The sequence below is a fragment of the Elephas maximus genome, chromosome 25 (assembly GCF_024166365.1).
Source record: "Elephas maximus indicus isolate mEleMax1 chromosome 25, mEleMax1 primary haplotype, whole genome shotgun sequence".
In the NCBI taxonomy this organism is placed as follows: Eukaryota; Metazoa; Chordata; class Mammalia; order Proboscidea; family Elephantidae; genus Elephas; species Elephas maximus.
Genome location: NC_064843.1, coordinates 23,056,701 through 23,082,275, shown reverse-complemented (window position 1 = coordinate 23,082,275; position 25,575 = coordinate 23,056,701). Strand labels below are relative to the sequence as shown.

Here is a 25,575-nt window from a genome sequence, read left to right as displayed (position 1 = left end):
ATAATAGTAACATCGGCTAACATTTATTGAACACCTACTATGTGCCAGGCACTGTTCTAACCACTTTACGTGTATCATCCCTTTTTATCCTCACAGCTCTTGGAGGTCGGTTTTGTTATTAACCCCATTTGACAGATGAGGAAACCGAGGCCCCAAGAAGTGCGGTTACTTGCCCAAGGCTAGGCAGCTGGTAAGTGCCAGAAGCTCCGCCACTCACTGGCTGGGTGTCCTTGGACAGATCACAGCCACATCTTTGGGCGATTTTCCCCATCTGTTACCTGGAGGACCTCACCTCGTGGTTTCTATGACAACTGAGCTGTTCTCGGTACAGCGTCCCAGCACACAGTAGGCGCTAAGTAAATGAACAGCCCTTCTTTCCTCTTAACTCTGTTCGGGAAGGGGGAAACTTGGCGTTGGGGGGAGTTCTCCGCAGGGTCCTCCCTCCAGCGCCCCCCAGGCCAGCATTGGGTAACCCGCCCCTCCCGTCGCAGCACCGCCATCCCGTCTCCCTTTGTACCCCAGAGCCACGCAGTGCCCAGTGTCGCCACAGTTTTAATGACATCGGTCGTAATTCCCGCACCCCTGGGTCCAAAAGCCGCCGCCGGGGGGAGGGACGTTGGGGATCGGCCCCTAACAGGCCCTCCCGTCCGGCCGCCCTGGGAGTGGGAGGGTTGGGGAGGTGAGCAGCGGCAAAGCTTCGGTCCTCAGCCCGTGGGGACGCCCCCGAGGGCAGGCGGGGCGCTAGGAGGCCGGGGCCTCGTCGTCCCCGCGGTGGCCGGCGTAGAGCGCGGCCAGCGGCCGGAAGCGCGGGCCCCAGCCGCTGAGATAGGCGAAGTCCTGCTCGGAGCCCGACGAGCCGCTGTGCAGCGAGCTGAGCGAGGAGGCCGGCGAGTCCGCGCCCTCGAAGGCGTACGTCTGGAAGGCGTCGTAGGGCGGCACCGACAGGTCCCCGTCCGCCAGCGCCACCTTGCGGCCGATGAAGTCCCTGAACACCGAGAAGTCCGGCTCGGGGCTCGGCGGCCCCTGCGGCAGCGAGTGGCGCTCCGAGGGCAGGCCGGCCTGCGGGGGGCTGCCCGTACCCCCGCCGCCGCCCCCGCAGCCGCCCCCGTCGCCGCCGCCCCCGCCGCCACCCCCGTCCCCGCCCTTGAGCTCGCCGAAGTCGTAGAGGCTCCGCAGCGCCGACATGTCGTAGGCTTCCGTGTCCTGCTCGCCACCGCCCTCATCGTTGTATTTGATAACGTTGTCCCGCATGTCCTCGTCTTCGTCCGAGCTCAGGTGGCTCTTGTGGTGGCGCCGGAGGGTGAGGATCAGTAGCACTAACACTGCGTGGGAGAGAGAAGCGGGCCAGTGAGGGCCGAGCCACGCCCAGGGCATGGGGAGGAGTGGTTCCTCGCCCCCTATGCCCCCAATCTCCCACCGCAGAGAAGGCCCAAGCTTAGTACTGTTAGAAATTTTCTAGATTTCTCCTCAAGAGACCTTTTGAACAGTCACAGTCGGAACTGAGCTGGCTGTCTGGAAAGGTAGTGAGCTACCCATCTCAGGAGGTGTGCAAATCTAGGCTAGCCCCCCACTGGGTCAAGCAGAGAGCAGTGCTAAGAGTTTTCATGGGTGTTGAGTTGTTATATGTCCTCATAACGATTTCAACTCATAGCGACCCTATATGATAGAGTAGAGCTGCCCATAGTTTCCTAGGCTGTAAATCTTTATGGGAGCAGATGGCCAGATCTTTTCTCCTGCAGAGTCCTGGTGGGTTCGAACCGCAACCTTTAGGTCAGCAGCCCAGGGCTTAACCACTGCACCACCAGGGCTCCTTGGGTGTTAAGCAGAAGGCTGGATTAAATGTCCGAGGTCCCCATCCTCAATTCCACGAAGAGACACTTGTGAGGACTCCAGGTGCTGGGGGTGTGAAGGAGGCAGTGAGGGATGATGGGGCAGAGGGGAGTGGTGAGAGATGTCCTTGACTCTGACCTCTCTTTCACTCTGGCTCCTGCTCAGTCCTTTGGGTCTCAGGTCAAGGTGTCGCCTGCAGGAGCCCTTCCCAGAGAGCATCAGGAGGTTCAGTGCCTTTGCCTCAGTTCCCCTGGTGATGGGTTCCTCCCTCTAGCCCAGTGGTTCTCAAAGTGTGGTCCCTGGACCAACAGCATCAGCATCACCTGGGAGCTTGTTGGAAATGCAAATTCTTGGGTCCTTGCTTAGATCTCCTGGGTGGGGCCCAGCAGTCTGTGTTTTAACGAGGCCTCCAGGTGATGCTGAGGCAGCTCAAGGTCCCTGAGTGGCACAGCGGCTTGCTATTTGCTGCTGACCTGGGTCCCCTGCTCCTTTAACCTCATCACATGTTATCTAAACTGGGGGCAAAACCTTGGGGCGACTGGGGAAGAATCCTAAGACATTTGGGGGCAAGATCTCTGGTATCAGTCCCACCAGCAGCCAACTGAACCCCCAAATATCCCCAGGGAAGAGGTCAAGTAACCTGGATGCCAAACTGGTCAAAGATGAACTAGCTCAAGTGGCCAAAATGCCATCTATCACCATGGCAGCCTCAGAGTGCAGAAAGACACCTACACCTCAGCTCTGACCACTGGGATTCATGGGGCAGCCAGAGCTGGAGAGACTCCAGGGAGGTCTGGGTTGCAGACAGCAGCTTTGCTCAGTTTCCTGGGACATTTCACCCAGGGGTTCTATAGGAGAAAGGCCTGGCGACCTGCTTCTGCAGATTACAGCCAAGAAAACCCTATGGTCTGTAATGTATGGGGTCACCATGAGTTGGAATTGACTTGATGGTAACATTTTTTTTTTCCTCCCCACTCTGTGTTAGCACAGACCCTGCTGTGACTATGTGTTAACATGTCTGTCTCCCCTGGAAAAAACAAAAACAAAAAACAAACTACCTTTAAGGAGCAGGGAAATGCTCCCCTAGCTTGGTGCCTGGCATCCAGTCAGCACTTGAGCTTGCTGAATGAATGAATGAATGAATGACCAGAGGAAGAGGTGGAAGGAGATCTGGATGAGTGAAAGGGTGAATGAATGAATGAAACGTCCCCATTTGGCTTTCTTCACTTGACTTCCAGGACTCCACGTATTTCTCATCCTCCTCCCACCTCCCTGATCACTTGCTCACCATCTTCTAAGCAGGCTTCTGCTCCTCTCTCCGACTTCTTAACATAGTTCGTTATCCTCGCTCACGCCCTTGGTGCTCCCCTCCAGTCTCCAGGCTTTAACTTCCACTTAGAAGCCGACAGCTCTCATATCTCAGCCTCCAGCCAGGTCCTCTCCCCTGAACTTCACACTGGATATCCAACTTCCTACTCAACATGTCCTCTTGGTTGACCAGAAGACTCTCAAAGTGAACATGACCAAAGCTGACAAAATGATCTTTCTCCCTTCCCTACCCTTAGCCTTCCCCATCTCCGTGGTGGCAACTCCAACTTTCCAGTTAATCAGGGCTTTTAGTCTCTTTTTTTCACTGATGAATCCCCAGCGCCTAGAACCCTCCAGCACAGAGGAGTAGCTCACAGGATGGATAAATAAGTAAACGGATGAACGAATGAGAGGATTAAATGGATAGGCAGATGGATGGACAGACAGGGCTGGAAAGTACTAGACACTTCTTGGTGCTCCAAACAGCTCCAGCAGGGCCAGTAGCCAGAGCCAGCTGCTGGGGCCATGGGGCAGGGTGCTGGCTTACCACCTAACAAGGGGCTCATGACAGGGAAGGGGTGGAGGCTAGGGAGCAGGTCCTGAAGGAGGGCAGGAGGGAGGGAAGGTGTCAGGAGAGAAGTGGGAAAGATGGATGGACAGCTTTCGGTGCTGTGGAGGGGATGCCCGGGAGAGCAGATGGTGGGGAGTGCGGGCGGCGGGCGACAGATGTGCCAGGCCTGCTCAGCGATTCCGCCCGTCACCTTTAGAGCACTGATGTGCACTTTCTTCGTTTGTGGGCAATTAGGCAGAAATTTGTTTGCACTGCCTCGGAAAATGAAACTGCTGTAAAGTGCACCCTCTGGAAAAAGGGTTTCTGAGCCATGGGCTGGAGTGGGGAGGGAAGGGGAGCCTGGCCCTCCAGCTAGGAGGAGTCTGCCGGGGCCTCTGCAGGGACCTGAGGAGGTGCCGCACCAATGAGCTTGGTTGCGGGCAGGTAGTCTGAGGGTTGGCAGAAGACACACTAGTGGTAGGTGGTAAGGAGGGTAGGGGTGGGGAGGTGCAGCTGACCTGTCCCAGGAAACTGAGCAAAGGTGCTGTCTGCAACCCAGACCTCCCTGGAGTCTCTCCAGCTCTGGCTGCCCTGTGAAACCCAGTGGTCAGAGCTGAGGTGTAGGTGTTTTCCTGCACTCTGTGGCTGCCATGGTGATAGGTGGCATTTTGGCCACTTGAGCTAGTTCATCTTTGGCCAGTTTAGCACCCAGATAACTTGACCTCTTCCCTGGGGACATTTGGGGGTTCAGTTGGCTGCTGGTGGGACTGATACCAGAGATTTTGCCCCCAAATGTCTTAGGATTCTTCCCCAGTCATCCCAAGGTTTTGCCCCCAGTTTAGATACATAGCAGGTAGTGAAGTTAAAGGAGCAGGGGACCCAGGGTGAGAAGACCTGATTTCAAGTCAGAAGACTATCTGTGTACCATTAGGCAAGCCACTTAGCCTCTCTGAGCCTGTTTCCTCATCCAAAAAATGGGGATGATATACCTGTCTGGGTAGTTGTGAGGCTCACAAGAGCTCTTTTTACTGAAAGTCCTATAGAGAGAAAACAAAAGGACTCTAGACAGAAGGAAGGAGCCCTGGTGGCACAGTGGTTAAGCACTCAGCTGCTAACCGAAAGGTGGGTGGCTCAAACCCACCAGCTGCTCCTGGGGAGGAAGATGTGGCTGTCTGCTTCTGTAAAGATGGCCACCTTGGAAACCCCATGGGTAGTTCTACTCTGTCCTATGTGGTCGCTACGAGTTGGAATCTACTCAATGGCAATGGTATAGACATAAGAGAATTTTAAGAAATGTGTTTGGTTTTAAAGAATAGATGTTGAATTTCAGGGAGGGTTTGGGCTGTGTGGAGGGTAAGCCAGCATGAACTTAGTCCCAGGTGGGGGTTGACACCCTCTTGAGTAGTTAGAAGACTTCTCATCAGCACCATGTTACAGCTCGGAGATCACTCATACCAGCCCATTGTTGTACAGAGGGGGAAACTGAGGCCAGTTGGGGAGGAAACCCAAGGCCTGGATGAGGGCTGATCAGGCAGGAGTAGGTGGCTCTCGGGGGACTCACCGACCAGGATAAGGACGCAGACCAGCAGGGCAATGAGGGCGCCAGGGCTGAGGGAGGTGGCCATGACAAAGGCCGTGGTGTTGCAGGACTGGATGGTGCCGGAGCTGTCGCAGCTGCAGATGCGGATGGTAAGCGTGCCAGTGCTGCTCAGTGTGGGCGGCCCGCTGTCCACCACCAGGATGGGCAGGAAGAACACGTCCTGCTCCTGCCGGTTGAAGCCCACGTGTTGTGTGTGCACGGCGGCCGTGTTGTCTGCTCCAGAAGAAGGGCTGGCTGTGACTCAGGCCCAGGGTCGGCCTCCCCTGGCCCAGCCACCTCCTGACCCCGCCTCAACATCTGCCTCCCTCTTCTCCAAGCTACTGCCTTCCAGCTGACCCATGGGTCTATTCCCTGGTCTCTCTAAACTCTGTTCCCAGCTGTCCCAAAATTTTGCCCCCGCTGCCGGAAGATCTTGTCCCCAACCATACAGCCCATGATTCTATCCTCAGCTTTTCCAGGATTCTTTTCCCAGCTGTCTCAAGATTCTCTTTTCAGCTGTTCCAAGATTCTGTCCCCAGCTGTGCCAACGTCCTGTCCCACTATGTCAACTTCCTTTTTTTTTTTTCGGTCATTTGTCTCAAAAGCCTGCAGATTCGACCCCAGCTGCCTGGTGTGTTCTGTCCCTGGGTCCTTGGACTGTGGCTTGACAGGCCCTGACAAGTCCTGGGCCATCAGAGGGGACTGGGAACTCTCACTGGTATCTACCTCTTGCTGAGGATCTTTCTGTCACCCCATGCCCTGAGGCTGGGCAGGAGTCCTGGAACCGACTCTGGGGTCTCTGGTTAAGAGGCTAAGCCTGGAAGGCTGGGGGCATGGCCGTGGTATGCTGAGGGACCCTAGAGCACCAAGGTCTCTCCCTCCACCCCCTTCATTTTCACACCTGGGAGAGGACGGCTGGAGAGGACAGTGAACTGACACAAATCATACTTGTTTCTCTGCAGCTTCAGCCTGTTGCTGGGAGAGTCAGGTGGGACCGAGGGGGATGGGTGTCTGGTCTTGGAGCATGGGCATACACCCACTTCCCTTGCCCTTCCCACCCGCCCTACTGGCTGCCGTATGAGTGAGGCCATCCCTTATCCTCCATCACTGTGATGGCTCCACTCAGCCAGGCTGCAATGCAGCGGTGCAGCTGCACTCAGAGACCAAAGTCACAGCCAGCTCCACAAAAGGGGGGCCCTGTCTTCCTTTGGGGGGCCCAGGCTTCATTCCTGAGTCCTTCTCCTTGTCTTTGCAGTCTGCAGGCTAGTCTGTCTTAGACTCTGGCAGCCTGAGTCACTTTCCAGCTTTTTGGCCCCAGTGAACTCAGCCCCTTCCCCAGCAGCCTCCACTTTGGTGTTCCTGTCCTGGTCTTCCCCATAATGGACATATTGTAGGGAAAAGAGCCCCTAGAGGGACTGACTCTGTGACCTTGGTCACATCTGTCCTGTGGACTGAAGGTCAAGATGAAACAAGACCGGCCGTGAGGTGAAGCTATGTGATGGGCACATGACGGTTCATTATATTAGTCTATTACTTCTACAGTGAATCCCTGGGTGGTGCAGTGGTTAATGCCCTTGGCTGCCAACCAAAAGATTGGCAGTTCAAGTCCACCCAGAGGTACCCTGGAAGAAAGGCCTGGCGATCTACTTCTGAAATATCAGCCATTGAAAACCCTATGGAGCACACTTCTACTCTGACACACTTGGGGTTGCCATGAGTAGGAATTGACTCAATAAACCCAACCCAATAGCAACTGTAAAAAAAAGAATTACTGCAATTTGAAAACTTTCATAAAAATGTTAAAAAAATAATACTGAGCCTATCATTTACTAGCTTGGGAAGCTCAGTCTCTTTGGACCTCAGTTTCCACATTTGTAAATGAAGAAAAATAGTATCATTTAATCCTTACAGGTGTGAGGGTTAACTGGTACAATCCACACATATCCCTGAGAATAGTTTCTGCACATACAGGCTGGTTATTGCTATTGCTATTATTTTCATACCCCAGCCCCATCTTCCCAGTGCTGCACCACGCCATCACCATCTGGCTAGGCTGCCCTGCCTTTATTCATGAGGTTCTGCTCTCCAGATTGCCCTCTCCACCCTCTTTCCTGGGCGAATCCCTCATCCATCACGCTCCAGCTAAATGTCACCTCCTTTCTGTGGCCTCCTTTCTCGGCTTGCCTGGGAAGGAAGGATTTATGGCTTACCCCTCCCTGCTCTGACTACTCAGGGGCCAGACACACCTCAGTTACAGCACTTGTCACGCTGTATTACGTTCGTGTTTGCTGTGTGCCTGTCTCTTCACTATATGGTCAGCCGGGGCCTGGTGCTGAACCAGTCCTGAAGAGCAATGTTTGAACCACGACTTTGGGGTACTTGGTGGTTCTGAGTCAGCTCTTCAAGCTGACTTCCCTGGGGAAGAAAGGAGGCTCAAGAGCAAGATGGGGAGAAGGACTGGTATGGGCTCATTCACACTGACTGGACGCTTTTTATGCACATGGACTGTGTTGGGTACCCTAAGTACAGTCATATTTAATACAACCAAAAGTTGTGGCATTATCCTCATTTTATATCTGTGGAAATTGAGGCTCAGAGACAAGCTGCTTGTCTGAATTCAACCTTGACATTGTGCCTTCAATTCCAGTACCTACCACCAGGGGCGATGGTGCCTGTTAGGGTATCAAGGCATGGCTAACAGATGACTGAGCACAAGGTTCATTCAGATATACAAACAGTGGTGTCCCCTGCCAATCACTGACTTGGCGGCATAGACATGTTTTCCATGCACTCATTAAATCATTTATCCCTCCCTCCTTCCCTCCCTCCCTCCATCCATCCATCCATCCATCCATCCACCCACCCATCCACCCACCTACCCATCCGTCCATTCGTCCATCCATCCACCCACCCTCGCACCCTCCCACCCATCCATCCATCCACCCACCCTCCCACCCATCCATCCATCTATCCACCCACCCACCCATCCACTCATCTATCCATCCATTTAACAAACGTTTATTGAGTAACTCCTATGTGCCAGCGCCATGCTAGTCACTGGGGGAAAACAATGAAGAAGTAAACCAACCATAGTCCCTGATCTGAGACAAATGTTAATCAAATAAACCCAAAAATGAAGTCTACAATTACAAACCATGACAAGTGCTACAAAGTATAGGAAGAGTACATAACAGAGGACCTGACCCAGCCTGGAAGGTTCGTGGAGGGCTTATTGGAAGAAGTGATATTGCTGAACCCTGAGTGATGGGTAGGCCTTAACCAAGGAGAGGTAACAGCACATGCAAAGGCCTTGAGGTTGGAAGGGACATAACACGCTCCCAGAACTGTGGGAGTCCAGTGTGGCTACAGTGAGTCAAGACAAGGCTGGAGGGGAGGCAGGAGCTCATTATGGAAGATCTTGGAGGCCACGGTGAGGAATTTGGATTATTTTCCTAAAAGCAATGGGAGGCCATCAATTGGTGAGTTTTAAGCAAAAAACATTAACCTTGTGATATATCATCCATTCATTCAATGCCAAATATTCACTCAGCACCCTTTTGTTAGGGCTGTTTTAGCTTCTGGGGCTGCAGTGAACAAGACAGACATGGTCCCTGCCCTGCCGAGCCTACGTTCTAGTTGGAGGAGCTTGTCATCCTAAAACACAAGAGTGGATGTAGAAGAGCGAGCAGTTAGGAAGTTACTGTGTGTTTTAGGTGTGAGATAATAGTGCTAGTGGAGGCAGAGAGACATCGACAGATTTGAGAAATGGGAGGCTGGCCCTGGTTCAGCCTCAAATTCCCCAGCAAGAGCAGGGGAGAGAAGGAAAGATGTTTGTCTCTCAGGGTTGCTGTCTTTGGCCATGGAGCCGTATGTTCTGAAGGCTCTGGTCCCTGCCACTCCACCATCCCATCATCCCTGAACTTCCCAAGCTGCCTCCTGGGCAGCAGCTGCCTCAGCTGGGGAAGCCTCTGGCCACCCCAGGCCCCCATCCCACCCTTCTAGGTGGGATGGACGCCCGGCACCGCATCCATCCATCTGGCCTGACATAGATCAGTGTCAATTCCTGGCTGCAGAAGCAATATTTATAAATCACATTTCCAAACTGGCTACAAATTTGTACAAAGAAACAGATGGATTGGGGTAGCCGTTTGTCATCCAGGATATTTATATGGTGAGGAGGAGGGGCTTGGCACGTTGCAGGAAGAGACTAGGGGACTAGAGGGGGGCCTTCCTTGGCTGCTCTGACCTTAGGCATGCTGCTGCCAACCTTACCAGGTGGTCACGTTAGAGGAGAGCTCTGGCGGCCCCTGGACAAATAGAGTCAGTTGGGACAGAGACTCAGGCCCCTTGGGGTGGAACGGCTCATGAAATTGGCCAGGCCCAGCCAGGGCTATCTATGTCTCCTGGGGCCAGCTCAGAACACCACTGGCATGATGAGCAGGTAACTTGCCATACTGGTTGTTAAAATATTAAGATACTTCCAAAAAGGTTTAAATAGCTGCTACTCTGAGCCTCCCAAATGTCCCCCTGTTGCCTCAGCCTTTTCCCCATCCCATACTCCCTCGGCCTTGCCACAACCAAACAACTGAAGGGTTAATGCCTGGCACAGCAGGGGCCCCAGGAATCTGCTAATGGGTATGGTCAGCATCCTTTCTGATTGGTTATCTGAGCTGCACTGGTTGTTAAATATTTTTAGTATGACTCCTGGGAATACAGATGGACCAGGCTTCAGAGACCACTGAGGGCCTCTACCTTTAGGGGGTATAAAGCTCCTGAGAGTGACCCCAGGCCCTTCCAGGGCCAGAAGGAAGCAGTGTGCTCTAGCCCCATAGTCTCTCTGACTGTATCTTCCAGTTCTGTGGCTCACTCCTCCAGCCATGCCAGCCTCCTTCTCTTCCTTGAACATCCCAGGTCTGCTCCTGCCTCAGGGCCTTTGCACTTGCAGTTTCTTCCACCTGGATTGTCTTTTGTCCAGTAATGTGCACTGCTCACTCTCTCATTTCCTTCAGATTCCTAGTCAGCTATTGCTTTCCCCAGAGAGGCCTTCCCAGACCGCCCTATTTAAAAGAGCCTCCCCCTCCCATCACGTTTTATTATTTTACTCTGATTTATTTTTTCATTTAACAAATTTTTACTGAACATCTACTACTACTAGGCACCCTGGGTCTAGCAGTGAACGAAGTAAGTCCAGACTCTTGTGTAGATTGGGTTACTACCCCCCACAGCCACATATCATCCCCAACATCTTATTTATCTGTTTAATTTCTATGTCCCCTCACTAGAATGTAAACTGCACGAGGGTAGGGACTTTGTCTTATTTGCCACTGTATTTTCAGGGCTCAGAACAGTGCCTGGCACATAATGGATGCTCAATAAATATTTGCTGAATGAAGGAATTGATATGTTCTAAGCATGACAATATACATTGGTAGCCTTCATCTCACTGGGGCCAACTAACCCCCTGAGGTGTCATCAGCCCATTTTACAGATGATGAAATTGAGGCTTGAGTGACATGGGCACACGCATAGAGAGCCGTCAACTTAGCCTCGACTTGCACCCGGGTTCCTGACTCCCAGTCCATTTGCTTACCCTGCCCCTGCCCCCTTGCAATCTATTCCTTGAAAGGCTCAAATATCAACTTCTTGGGGAATTTTTTGGGGATATCTCACAATGGAATCAGCTGAGGCTGGTGCAGCCGGGTGGTGGGGGGCAGGGGACAGTTTGCTTTCAAGGTAGTGAGCTAAGTAAGGCAGGAAGAGCACGGGGTCTGAGACAGGTATGGGTTTGAATTCCAGCCCCACTACTGACTCCCTATGTGATCCTGGCCAGGTCCCTTATTCTCTTACAGCCTCAGTTTCATTGCCTGCAAAATGGCGAAAGGGATAAGACTACCACCCTCCACAGTGGGAGTGAGGATGCAAAGAGAAATGTGAGTGGAGAAAGTGCTTTTTCAGCTGAAGGGTGGGGAGTGTGCGCACGTTCACTTAGAACTAGGGATTCTCCCCAGCCCAGGCAGGGCTCCAGGCCCAGCCACTCCTCAGGCATGCCCTTTGCTGATGTTATGGTCCACCATTCTCTATCCTTGGGATGCTCTCTCCACTCTGCCAACCCACACTCTGCCTGTTCTTCATAGTTTGATCAGTGTGCTGAGTAACAGCTCCAGCTTGTCCTGGGCTTTCTGTGTGGTCATAGACCCAACATTGGCCCTCTGGGTGCCTCAGTCTCTCCATCTAGAATACGGGAGGGAGCAGGGAGGACAGGCCCCCCCTTTGATGCATCCTAGGATCTGGTGGTTCAGAGGTAACTCACCTTGGATGTCGAGCAGAGAGAAGTGAGGGTTGCTGGGAGCCTCAGGCACTAGGCGGAAATAGAAGTGGTGGCCGCCCTGGGGCTCATCTCTGTCCACCACGCTGATGGTTTGGATGAGCTGAAAGGTGATGGGGGGGGGGGCAGGAGGCTAAGCCCACTCTGGCCTGGGTAGAGGGCACCTTTGGGCCAGTCCTGGCAGCACTCCCCAGCCCCCAGCCCCTCAATTGTACCTGGCCTGGCTTGGCATCTTCACACACGGCTGCCTCGTAGGGTGTGGCCAGCTCTGGGGGATTGTCGTTTACATCCAAAATTCGGATCCTTAGGGATGCCCGGGATAGCTGGGCATGATTGTCTACAGGCAAAAGACAGGAGCAGGATGAGTAGCATCAAGTGCGAAGCCTACACAACCCCCCATCTGCTACTTGAGCAAGATTAAGCAGACGAGTCACACTGAGAGATTGCTGGGTTGACCAAGTTGGTGATAGGAGCAGGATAGGGGACATCTGAGCACAAGTGGGTAATTATCACCATGACCCTCACCACTATTATCAACATTCGTCACCACCACCATCCTCCCATCATCGCCATCATCATCGATCACCATCACCGATACCATCACTGATACATCACCACGACCATCACTGTCACTATCATCACCATTACCACTGGCACTGTCTTAGTCATCTAGTGCCGCTATAACAGAAATACCACAAGTGGATGGCTTTAACAAACAAAGAGAAGTGTATTCTCTCATAGTCCAGTAAGTTACATGTCCAAATTCAGGACGTCAACTCTAGGGGAAGGCTTTCCCTTTCTGTTGGCTCGGGAGTAAGGTCCTTGTGACGCGTCAGTCTTCCCTTGATCTGGGAGCATCTCAGCACAGGAACCTCAGGTCCAAAGGACACGTTCTGCTCCCGGCACTGCTTTCTTGGTGGTATGAGGTCCCCATGTCTCTCTGCTCGCTTCTCTGTCTTATATCTCAAAAGAGATTGGCTTAAGAAGCTACCTAATCTTGTAGACCTCATCAATATAACTGCCACTAATCCATCTTATTACATCATAGTGATTGGATTTACAACATATAGGGAAATCACATCAGAAGATAAAATGGTAGACAGTCATACAAGGAAATCATGACATAGCCAAGGTGACAGATATTTTTTGGGGACACAATTCAATTCATGACAGGCACCATTAGCATCATCACCACAACTTTCATCTCCATAATCACCAGTACCGTCCCATCACCACTATTAGTATCATCACCCCCATCTCCACCATTATGACCTCTTCTCTACCACCACAATCACCATTACTGCCATTAACCCATTACCACCATCGCCATCTCCACTACTATAACTATCAGTACCACCATTATCACCTCTGTTATCACCAGTATCATTAGAATTATCACCACTACCTCCACTGCCATATGTACTAGTTCCACCCTCATCATCCCTACCACCATCACAAACACTAAGACCATCGCTGTCACCACCACCATCGGCATCAACCACCGTCACCAGTACCATCAGCAGCACCATCACCACAATCACCATCACCACCACTGCTACCGTCACCCCACGATAATCACCATCACACCACCCCAACAGCAACAGCGTCATCACCATTGCCATCTCCATCCCCATCACCATAGACTGCACAGACCGCACCTGGAGTATCCATATCCAATATTTCAGGTATCCTTGCAGAACTAAAACATGGGAATGTTTTAAAAATTGGCCTTCAGTCCACACATCTTGCAGCTGAAGCTCAAAACCTCTGCCATTTTAAAACCAGACAAATCCTCTGGGGTGGGTGATGCCCAGAGCCCTCAGAAAAACTGTGAAGTCCCGGCCCCATCAACTGTAATCTCACTGAGGTCAAGGTCCCTGTCTTATTTATCCCTGGAATCCCAGCATTGTGGGGTATGGCACAGAGTAAGTTCTAATACATGTCTTGAATGAATGAATGAAGCCTAGAAAGACTGAGAACTGAAGGAGGCTTGAATTCGAGGCGTGGCTCTGTCCCTGACCCATTGTTCGATCTTGGGTAGGACCCTTCCCTCCCTGGTATCGGTTTCCACACCTGAAAAATGAACAGAGCATAGTGACTCTGCCACTTATTAGCTGTGTGGTCTGCCTCTCATTTTTCTCACCTGCAAAATGGGGCTAAGAGGATAGATTTAGTTAATATCTATAAAACACTTAACGACTGTGGGGTACAACACATAGTCAGGGCTATATAAGTATTTGTTAAATAAACAGATGTCCTCAAAGGGACCTTTCAGCTATGACATTAAATGACTGAAGGGTATTGGCATACTTCATCCCAGCCTGCCTTCTCTGAGCAGCACACTGAGCACTGGCTTTTTCTAGAACCTAAGAGAACCTTGCTGGTACCCAGTTGTCAGCTATCTTAACCAAGTATTCATCGCTGACATGTCCCAGGTGCCAGCGACCTCAGGCACATCCCCTGGGAGAAGAAACTGGACCCCACTTCCCAGCAGAGGTACTGATGGCTGGATCTTCGGCCTGGCTGGCAGAGAGCTATGCCGAGGTCAGGCTGGAAGCTTCCAGGCAGCCAGTGAAGTGAGTTTTGGGAGGAGCAAGGTAGGCGCCTGCCTCTTTCTCTGAACCCAGGGGTCCGCTGGATGCCTACGGCAGCTGTGTGTGTGTTGATAAAGTCAGAAATGGAGGTTGGGAGGCAGGTGCAGCCCCCTCCTGGGGGCCACGGAAAAGAGGCGGGGTGAGTCATTAATCAACTCAGACCCCAACCCCCCTCTGGAGCGCCCCTTAGCCAGGGCACCTTATCTTCTCGGTTAACCCAGATCTGCTGCCTCAGTGATTAGAGGGGGGCTCTTCCGGGGGCGAGCGATGGGAGTCGTGACTGGGAATGCTGGGTGAGCCGTTATTTTTGAGAGCGCGCTGCCAGAGAACTTAAACAGACAGAGGGTGGGTGCTCCTGCAGCCAGAAACAGGCGCCTTCCTCCTCTCTGAGGTAGAGGGAGGGGAGGGGAGTGGCAGGGTCTGACCGTCCTTCCCGGGCAGCCTCTCCTGCAGGGGGGCAGGGCAGAGGGGTTGGAGGGGGAGAGAGGGCCAAGTGGTCCATGCGGAAGGGAGACCTCAGAGCAGGACTGGCCTCTCCAGTGGACAATCACCCTGCTGGAGGGCTGGTCACTGCTGGAGGAACCTCCATGATTGCACCACGCCTTTGGGTTATGCTGGGCCCTCTCCAGTCTCCTCTTTTAAAATGTCACAGTTCACCTTTTGGGGAAATCCTGAAATTTCAGTGTGAGTGAGGGTCTCAGGCCTGAGGGATGGGGCAGCTGAGTGAGCACTGAAGAGGGTGTGTGTCCACATTGTCACAGCTGCCACCTGTAGAGCTTATCGATGGACCCCTGGATTTGGGGCTGGACTAGAATCCCCAGAGCTGGGGGCTGGCCCCAGTCAGCACCCAGTGTCGGTGTGATCCCAACCGTGGTTCTCTGGCCTGGCTGCACACCAGAACCACCCGGGAAGCCTTTGGAAATTACCAATAGATGCTCAAGTCCCAGTCATTGATGGTTTTCAAAGCTCCCCGGGTGAATCTAATGTGTACCATGCGGGCTGCCAACCTCTGCTCTAGAGTCCAACCTGATGTCTCGTCTCCTGATCACAGTATCACTTGTAATAATTGATCCAAATCATTCATAATTTTATCACCTTAAATGTTTCTAGTATAAAACGGGGATCCATCAATTGATTAATCTGGACCTCTTTGTAGGACTTTCCAATTTATAACAAACTTTCAGACCTAGGACATCTTCTTTGTGAAGGAGATTTGTTATGTAATCCCATTTTGTAGATGAGAAAACTGAGGCGCAGAGAGGGGCAGGACCTTGCCAAAAGCCACAAGGCAGGTCAGGGGCAGAGCTAGGACTAGGCCCAGTGCTCATGGTGCAGATATACCGTAAATGGGCCTTCTTGCTGCCTTGCTTTTTGTCCAGCTGGCGGCAGCTGTTGCTCAGACCCAGGCCCGAGCTGACTTCACCCACTGCTTTTCAGCAGGTGCCGCCTCCAGGGGCTGGGTCCCTACAGGGCCCCACCCCTCTCTTGGCATCTCGGTTCAGCTGACTGACATGCAAATTAGTTTAATTATTTCTTCTTCTAAAATAAATTATATTTTGCAGTAGCTGCAATATGTTGTGTCAGGCAAAATTACATTCAATATTTTTAAACTAATTGATGCAGCCTTGAGGAAGGCTGATTGACAGCCCAGAGCTGAGCAGGCCTGTAGCCTTAGCCGATTCCTAAATTAAAATTAAACGTGCTTCAGCCTGGTGCTTCCTAGCTACCTCATCATCTATCCGGGGCATTGGCAGGGGAAGCCCTAGGATTCAAGGGGCCTTGGGAGGCTGGGCAGCCCAACAGCCCAATGTGGGCCTCAGAAGAGGCTGGATTTGGAGCAGGAGAATTGCTGTGCAAAGTGGGCAGGTTGCTTACCTCGAGTCTCAGAGTCCCTTCTGGGAAGCCGACAGGGGACTGGACTGAACGATTTGAAACTGAGTCTCTGGCTTTTGCTGACAATTATGAATTGAATGACTTCTGTGTACCAAGGACACAGCGGTGAACAAGACCAACATGGTGTGTCTAATGGCAGGGACAGACATTACACTGATAAGAGTTGAGACAAAAAGCACAGGAGCTGTGAGTGTGTGAAGCAGGGGTGTCCTAGGGTGCAGGGATGCTTCCCCTGGAGTACTTGACATTTGGGCTGAGATCTGACCAGCAGATAGTCAGGTGAAGGGGATGGGGAGGGAGAGTGATGCAGGGAGTGGAAACAGCATGTGCAAAGGCCCTGGGGTGGGAGGGAAAACTGTAGATAATGAGACCCTGGGTCCCTTCCAAAGAGGACCCCAGCCCCTGGGAGAGCTACTCACTTAACCAGTGGCATCTGGGCCCAACTGGGCTTGGGGGACTTGGGGCCATTGATAAGAGGAGGTGGGGACTGACTTGCTGGCCCTGTCAGGGTTCTCCTGGCAACGTGATCCTTCCCAGAAGGCCACCAGGGAGCACACATACAGCATTTACCATGGATCAGGGTCTGTGCTGCCCCATTTTATCCCATCAGCCATTGTGGGAAGGAGGGACTATTATTTTCACTGATTTACTGAAGAGGAAACCAGCTCAGAGATACAAAGTGACTTACCCAAGGTCTCAAAAGGAACGATTGATGAAGCAGGGACTCAAACCTGGGTCTGATTACAAAGGGGGGAGTTTCTAACCACCAGATGGTACTGCCTTTCTTACAGTCTTTAGCTATCGGAATTCTCCTTGCCTTCAAGATCCTAGACAAAAGCCTCTGCCTCTTCCAGCAAGCTTTCCTTGACTGCCCTCAGCCCTGGGCAATCAAAGTGTAAGCCTTCATTCATGACCCAGGAGGCCCTATGCTATCTGCCTTCTGTTGCCTCCTCATCCTCACCTCTCTGCCCTCTGCCTCTCTTTCACTCTGCTCCAAGCTCACTCCTTTACCTCCTTCAGGTCTTTGCCCAGGTGTCTTCTTCTCTGAGAGACTTCCCTGACAGTTTTATTTAAATTTGTCCCTTCTCTGTTTTCTTTCTTTCCATAGTACTTATCCAACATCTTTTATTTTTACTTATTTAACTTGCTCATCATCCATCTCCCCCACTAGAATGTAAGCCCACAACCCCATCTGTCAGTTTGTTCTAATGTGGTGGTTTGCATATTGCTGTGATGTCACTGGTATTTCAAATACCAGCAGGGTCACCCATGGTGGACGGGTTCAGTGGAGCTTCCAGACTAAGACAGACTAGGAAGAAAGACCTGGCAATCTATCACCAAAAATAAGCCAATGAAAACCTTATGAATCACAACAGAATACTGTCTGATACAGTGCTGGAAGATGAGCCTCCCTAGGTTGGAAGGCACTTAAAATACACAGTGGCCGCAACAATGAACTTGACCATACCAACGATCATGAAATGCTGCAGGACCAAGTAATGTTTCATTTTGTAGTACATGGGGTTGCCATGAGTTGGAGCTGACTTAACAGCAACTAATAATGATAGAATATAAGCAGACATTTTGTTCTATTTTTTTTGCTGCTGTACCCCCAGCATCTATGTTCATGGCATATAAACCAAAAAGACCAAATCCATCGTCCTCCAGTCAACTGCGACCCCACGTGTTACAGAGTAGAACTGGTCTGCAGGGTGTGTAATCTTCACAGAAGCAGATTGCCAGGCCTTTCTTTCAAGGTCCCACTGGTTGGGTTCCAACTGCCAATCTTTAGGTTAGTGGATGAGTGCAAACCCTTTGTGCCACCTGGCACCAAATGCATGGCACATAGTAGGTGGCTTACCAAATGTCTGTGGAATGAATAGATTTACCCTATTTTTCCAAAAATAATGCACCCCTTCTATATTTGTTTGCCAACCGAGCCCTCCCCCTGCGAGGTATTTTCATAAGCGCAACTACGCCAATTTATTTTTACAGGTTGTAAAAAAAAATTAGCATAGTGTGCTTATGAAAATACCTCCTGGGGGAAGGGAAGAGCGAGGTTGGCAAACAAACGTAGAAGGTAAGTTATTGCGTAAAAACACAATAAGTCCCTGTGGCATCCCTGATATCCCCGATCTCTAAGAGGGATGGTTGGGAGGTGACCAAGAGACCAAGACCTGCTTGGATGGAGTAATCCTGTGGGCTTGCACCTCCCTCCAGAAACCCTCCCTCTAAGGAGCAGTCTAGCTGTGTGACTCTCTTCCTATCTCTCTCCTGGGTCAAGGTTTTCTCATCAGTAAAACAAACGGAGTTGGACTCTGGGGTTCTCCTTCGCTGTCACAGAGAGGGAAGCGCAGACAGATGAAGTGAGGTTCCAAGAGTGGAAAGTGGAGAGAGAGACAGACAGAGAGAGACAGAGACAGACAGACACAGACTAGCTCAGAGGTCCTCCTAACCACCCTTGCAGTAGGGGTAGTGGTGTAGAGCAGAGCCCGGACCCTCTTTTCCACGGTCCCCCCAGGCCCTCCTCGTCTCCCAAAGGAATTAAATTGCATCCAAACACCAGGCTCTGATTTGAGCTGGCCAGCTGGGCAGGAAGATTTATCATCCCAATTACCAGCTCTCCAAGACAGGCAGGCAGGGTGGTGAGGAGGGGCTGGGGAGCAGGTGGGGGTCCTCCTGGGAGAGCGTATCAGGGCGGTCAGGAGTGGACTCCTTGCACTCACTGCCCCATCCCCACTCACCCAGTGGGAGCAGGAGCTTGAGCGCCCTTCTCCCTTGGGGACTTTGATGATCTGTTTGGCTTCTGTGTTGAAGCTAGAGGCTTTAGCCTTGTTGGGAGAAAGTTTAGTCCTCCAGGGTGTGGGCTGAAATCTGAGTAGGAAATAATCAGATGAAGGACTGGGAATGGAAAGAATGACCCAGTAGTGGGAGCACCATGTGCAAAGGTCCTGGGGTAGGAGGGGAGGCTGTAGATAATGAGACCCTGGATCCCTTCCAAGGAAGGCCCCAGCCTTGGCACAGGCACTCATCTGGCATCTGAACCAAACTGTGCTTGGGGGGCGAGAGCCCAGTGGGAAGGGAACTAGGGAATCTGGAATCACAGTGTCCCTGGGATTGAGGGTCCAGCTGTTTCCTAATGTCTGCTCCCCTGAGACTTCATAGATATCACAAAATCTTTGTTCCTGTTGGCATCTGTTAGACACTTAAGGTGGCAATGGACCCCAGCGGTAGCCCATAAGAGGACACCCAGGCCCAATTTACACACCTCTGGTGAGGGGGAGTTCACTGCCTCCCGAAGCAGCCCTTTCCCTGCAGACCTGTTACAAGCCTCTCCCCAGACTGCACCCACTCTGTCCCCCTGGAGCTTCCTCCTATCACCCTAGCCCTGCCCTGGCACCCCCAGCACATGCCTGATCCTGAGTCTTCCTGACAGTCTCCCATCTGTTCTCCCCTCCAGGCTCGTCCTTTCCTGCCCACGTCCACCCTGAACCCGACTGAATGCTGGGATCTCACATCCAGTCACGTCACTCCCCTGCTCAAAGCCCTGTACTGGCTCCCTGTTGCCTCCAGGAGATGGTTACCTCCTCAAAGGACACCCAAGGCCCTCCTTGGCTGGGATTGGCCATTCTTGGGCCCCAGCCTCCAGCCACCCTGAGTTTCTCTGTCTTCAGAATGGGCAGTAGGCTGCCAAGCCTCCAGGCCTTTGCACACAGCAGTCTTCCTGTCTGGCGTGCCCGAGCCCCACTCTGGGCCTCCTCAGCCTTTGAGACCTGACTTAGATGTCACCTTGTCTGGGAAGGGTTTCCCATGCCTCACGGTGCCTCCCTCTCTGAGTCCCCACAGATTTTACTCTGTGTCATCCCTGACTGCTGACGTGCCCGCTCCTGTCCAACTGTGAGGCCCATGGGTCAGTGGCCTAGCCTGGTTCATCATCAGGTCCCAGGGACCAGCCCAGGCTGGGTGGGTGACAAGGACCCTCAGAAAACACTGGCTGACAGCAAACATGGAGGGGGGTCCTGGAGGAAATAGAGTACTGTCTGTCACTCACACCCCATTGTAGCCCCTCACTCCCCATCCTTGCTCCTCCTCTACCCTCCTCAGACCTTCTCTAGTGTCCTTCTAAGGAGCACTGGACTGAGAGCCAAAGAGCCTCATCGGTGGGCTTTGGCAAATTGCTTCCCTTCCTTGGGCCACAGCGTTCCCAGCTATGAAATGGGGGTGGAGTTGGGAGTGGCTGGAGATGTCATCTCTGACATCCCCTCTCCCTTCAGACTCTTTCTCTGGCATGCAATCTCACCTACTATGTATCAGGCACCCTGCTAGGCACTTTGCATAACTTCTAATCCATGAGTTGTTCTATAATAAAGCATGCAACACGATGTCTGGCACAGTGTAAGCTCTGAATACAACATATAGAAGCTGTTAGCAGTGGGGGTTCAGTGGTACAATTCTCACTTCTCATGGGGGAGGCCTCGGTTCAATTCCTGGCCAAGGCACCTCACCCGCAGCCACCTCCCATCTATCAGTGGAGGCTTGCGCGTTGCTATGATGCTGAACAGGTTATAGCTGAGCGTCTAGACTAAGGTAGACTAGGAAGAAAGGCCTGGTGATATATTTCCGAAAATCAGCTAATGAAAACCCTGTGGATCATAACGGTCCAATCTGCAACCGATCAGGAGGATGGCGCAGGACCAGGCAGCGTTTCGTTCCCTTGGGCATGCAGTCACCATGAGTTTGGGGCTGACTAGATAGCAGCTAACAACAACCATCATTATTAACAGTGATTATCCAACAGCCATCCAATAAGATAGGCGTTATTGTCACCATTTTATAGATGAGAAAACTAAGGCAACTGGAGGGGGAGTGGCCTATTCGAGATGACACAGCGGGAACCGCACAGCTAGAGCCAGTTCTTTCCTATCCGCTGTCCTAGCTGGGTGGGCAAGCCCACTAGTTCATCCTTCCAGCAAATATTTACCACACGCCTACTATGGGCCAGGCCTGGTGTGGGTGCTGCGGATACAGACCAGCCCTGCCCTCATGGAATGTACAGTTTCCTGGGGGAGGGAGATATTAACCCAGCACGCACACAGATGAATATCTAAACCACGAAGCATGCTCTGTGGCCTGAAAGAAAAATGCAGTGTTGGGAGACGTGACTTGGCCTGGGGTGACCCACATGGGAAGCTTCCAGCTCATCTGGTTAACCCTTTGCTGCCCCAGACAGCTAGCTATTCCCCTTCCAGACCTGCATGGGGCCTGAGGACCCAGGAGGAGGGAGCTGGATGCAGCACCCAGGACCCTGCCCCCAGAGTTGGCTTTCCAAGTCCCTCTGTCTCTTTCAAGACTGTCCCTTTACAACTGCCCTTTCCACCAAAGGATTCAGACACAAATTGTACTTTAAATTCAATATCGGTCATTAATATTTCATGATTACAAAACGTTAAAGATAATGTCAGTGGAAGGAGCGTCTGCATGGGCAGAATGGATGACTCAGAAGTTAGGCAAGAGGGGAGCTGGCATACTAAGTGGCTCCGGGAGTCTTTGAGGTAATCCAGTATGACAGGCGGCTGGCTCCTGGCTGAGCACAACATTCTCCGAGGGGCTTGCAGCACTCCGTGGCTGTGTATAAATATTTCCCCTCTGATTCTTGTCACCTCATGTTTGTTATGCCCAGGAGCAGGTGGGGCCACCATGAACCCGCAAATATCCCTTCTGTTTCTGAGGATACCAAGTGGATACTTTGGCAGGAGGCTAAATGTGGAGGGACCCATTGGCACTAAACTTTGGGCTCTGGTGAGGACTCGGAGGTGGGAGGTCCAAGATCAAGACCTGGACCTGCATTGACTTGCTCTGTGACCTTGGGGATACCACTCTTCCTCCCTGATCCTCTGTTTCCTCATCTTTAAAATGGGAATGATAATTTTGTACTTGCCTCATGGAGATGGTGAGAAGGTGGAGTGGGTGGATATAGCTCCTGGTTTTGTGCAAGAACCAAGGATATGTGCTTTGAGGGGCATCTGGGAAAGTGCTGGGCTCTGGAGCAGACAGGCTGGGGCTGAATCCATGAGAGTCTGGACAAATGACCTCACCTCTCTGAGTCTCAGTTTCCTCATCTGAACGTTGGGGATAATACTGGAATCAATACCCCTTAGGGATGATGTGAAGATTCAGTGAGCTCATCACTGTAAAGTGCCTGGTACACAGTCAGTGCTTAACATATGTCAAAAGCAATACCAAAACCAAAAACCAAATCCAGTGCCACCGACTCGATTCCAACTCATAGCGACCCTATAGGACAGAGTAGAACTGCCCCGTAGAGTTTCCAAGGAGTGCCTTGCGGATTCGAACTGCCAACCCTTTGGTTAGCAGCCATAGCACTTAACCACTACGCCACCAGGTTTCCGTCAAAAGCAATATATCCCTTTAATTGAGCACTTAGCTAAGTACCAGCCTAAGGGCTTTCCATGCACTCTCCCATTTAATTCTCCCACCAGAACTGCAAGTAGGGCCCATTCATTTTCCCATTGACTAATATCCCAGGTGGAGTTTGGGTAGGGGTCCTGGGTCACAATCCAGAGGAGGGGTCTCTATGCCAGTGCCCAGTCTTCTCCTTTCAGAGACTCATCATCTTCCCCATGGCCAGGCGCTGGGAATTGGTGTAGGACTTGGAGAGCAGAGAGTGCAGGAAAATGGAGGCCATGCAGCAAAGCCCTTGTCATGGTTGAATTGTGTGCCCCCGCCCCCAAAAGATAGGTTGAACTCCTAACCCCTGGTTCCTGTGAACGCAATCTTGTTTGGAAATAGTGTCTTTGAAAATGTTATCAGTTAACCTGAGGCTGTGCTGAAATAGACCAAACCAAAACCCAAACCCACTGCCATCAAGTCAATTCCAACTCATAGCGAACCTATAGGACAGAGTAAAACTTCCCCATAGCGTTTCCAAGAAGCGGCTGGTGGATTTGAACTGAACCGCCGAGCTTTTTGGTTTGCAGCCAAGCTCTTAACCACTGCGCCACCAGGGCTCCCTAATCCAATATGACCGATGTCCTTATAAAGGAGGAGACGAGACACAACTAGACAGAGACACGGAGGGAAGACAGACATGTGAAGAAGGAGTCAGAGATTGGAGGGATACACCTACAAGCCAAGGAACGTCAAGGATATGGGAACCACTAGAAGCTGGGAAAAGACAAGGAACCTTCAGAGAGAATACGGCCCTGCTGACACCTTAATTTCAGACTTCTACCCTCCAGAACTGTGAGACAATAAATTCCTGTTGTTTGAAGCCCCCCATTTTGTGGTACATTGTTATGGCAGCCCTAGGAAGCTAATACAGCGGTGGAAGGAACCGGGCAGACGGGATCCAAATTCCAGCTCTGCCATTGTATGTCTCCTACCACTATAAGCCTTGATTTTCCCATCAGTAAAATGGGTGATGATCATGTTACGTCACCAAGTAGCTGTGAGGACTCCATGAAAGTGCCTGCTAGAAGACATCTAGCGCAGAATACGTATTAGGTAAAGACTGTAAAACGTTTGTAGGGGAGAGTCCGCCCTCCCGCATTCTTTCTCCTGTGAAACGGCAAACGCACCCCCCCTCAGTGCGGCAGACTTTATGTGCTACTCTAGCTGCATTGTGAAAGCAACTGACTGGGTAGAAGCACAATGCTTAACCCAAGAGGGGATGTGCTAATGGTGCAACGCCAGGTAGTGTGACAGGCTGGTGGGAGAGATGGATTCCTGGGCAGGGAGAGGAGGCATCTCTGCCCAGCAGCCAGGCCGGCCCTCCCTGGCTCCATTTGCAGGCCAGAGCCTCTGCTGCTGCCCAGGGAGCAGGTTTGGGGAGGCAAAGGTGGGGGGGTCTCTTCCCCCCGAGTCCAGCTGCCACTTCCTCTCCAGCCACCTTTGTTATCTCCCTTCCATGCGGTGGAGGAGTGGATTCAAAGGCCCCAGAGCAGCAGGCACTGAGGTCTGAGCCAGCTTTGTATTTTCTTTTAAACTGAAGTTGAAAGAGACAGAGGGAACTTCAGCCCAGGGACTTCCTCGGCCCAGAACGGGCCAGTGGGGCCTGAGAAGGTGGGAGGACACCAGTGGGGAAAGGAGGAGGCAGGCAGGCAGGAGGGCTGGCCAGAGGCAGGAGGGGCCTGGAGCCGAGGTGTGCAGAAGTGAGTTTGAACTTGGCCTGCCCATGGCTCTGAGAATTCCTGCAGTCATGGTTGCTTACCGCAGCTCCGTTGACTCCTGAGACCTCAAGAGCTGACAAGGTTGGGGAGCCTGGAGACCAGGTTGAGGCAGTGGCAGCAGTGGCCTCGGTTATGGAGGAGGCCTAGCAGGTAAAGATGAGCCTGGCACGGCCCCCCCTCCAACCCTGGTGCTCCAGGACTCCCTACGCCCTCAGCCTTACTGATCTGGTCCCCCATGTCTCAGGGCCCCCTCTTTCTGTCTCCCAGCTCATACTTCCCCCCAGCTGCACCTAACTGCCTGTGATCCACACATACAGCATTCCAGAAATGGGGGCTAAAACACCTTGGAGTCATTGTTGACAACTCTCACACCCACATCAGCCCATCAGCATGTCCTGTTGGCTCCATTTTTAGCCTGTGTCCCAAAGCCTACTGTGTCTGACATCCTCCATTGCTACCTCTTATCTCCTTGGCTCTGCGGCATCGAACTCCCAGATGAGCCCCCATGCCCCCTCTTGTTGTTGTTGTGTGCTGTAGAGTTGATTCTGATTCATAGCAACCCTATAAATTGGAGTACAACTGCCGCATAGGGTTTCTTAGGCTATAAATCATTACGGGAGCAGATCACCAGGTCTCCCTCTCCCCCTCCCCCCTCCACGGAGTACCTGGTGGGTTCAAAGTGCCAATCTTTTGGTTAGCAGCCGAGCACTTAACCATTGCACCAACAGGTCTCCTTCTCCCTCCCTTAGCCCCAGTCTATTCTCATGGCAGCAGCCGGAGGAATCCTAAGTCAGACACTACCCTTCTCAGCTCAAACCCCTCCAGTGGCCCCCAGCTCGCTTGGATGGAGTAAAGTGCCCCTCGCCAACCACACTGGCCTCCTTGCTGTTTCTCTAACACACTAGGCAAACCTGCACCTCAGGGCCTTTGCCTGGAGTGCTTTTCTGGTTCCCTCATGTTACTTCAGACTCTGTTGAAATGTCTCCTTTTTAGAGCAGCCTTCTTGTAGGTGAAACAATGCCTCTCTTCCTCCCAATCACCTTTCCCTGTTTCTTCTTGGCATTTAACATAGCCTGACATATTACGTACATCCTTTCTCTTGATTTATTTGTTGATGGTGTATCTCTCCCCTGTGAGGACAGGAGCTTTCCCTGTCTTGTTCCTGATTGAATCCCCAGCCCCTAGGTCACATAGTTGTGTTCAATAAATGATGAAGGAAGAAAGCCCTGTCCCCTTGGCTCGGGAGCCCTCCTGGATCTTTGTTCACACCCGTCAGGTTTTATCCCTCTCTCTCCAGGATCCTGGCC

General features: G+C 52.0%; 1 protein-coding gene across 1 annotated transcript in view; it reads right to left on the bottom strand.

Moving 5' to 3' along the window:
- Positions 1-274: 274 nt before the first annotated feature.
- CDH22 (cadherin 22) overlaps positions 275-25,575 on the bottom strand; it is a 78,117-nt gene continuing 52,816 nt past the window's right edge. The window contains exons 8-11 of the mRNA XM_049869239.1: positions 11,808-11,929; positions 11,578-11,695; positions 5,250-5,501; positions 275-1,322 (exon numbers count right to left, since the gene is read on the bottom strand). Coding sequence (XP_049725196.1) covers positions 742-1,322; positions 5,250-5,501; positions 11,578-11,695; positions 11,808-11,929 — 1,073 coding nt within the window. The 3' untranslated portion in view covers positions 275-741. The remainder of the gene's footprint in view (positions 1,323-5,249; positions 5,502-11,577; positions 11,696-11,807; positions 11,930-25,575) is intronic.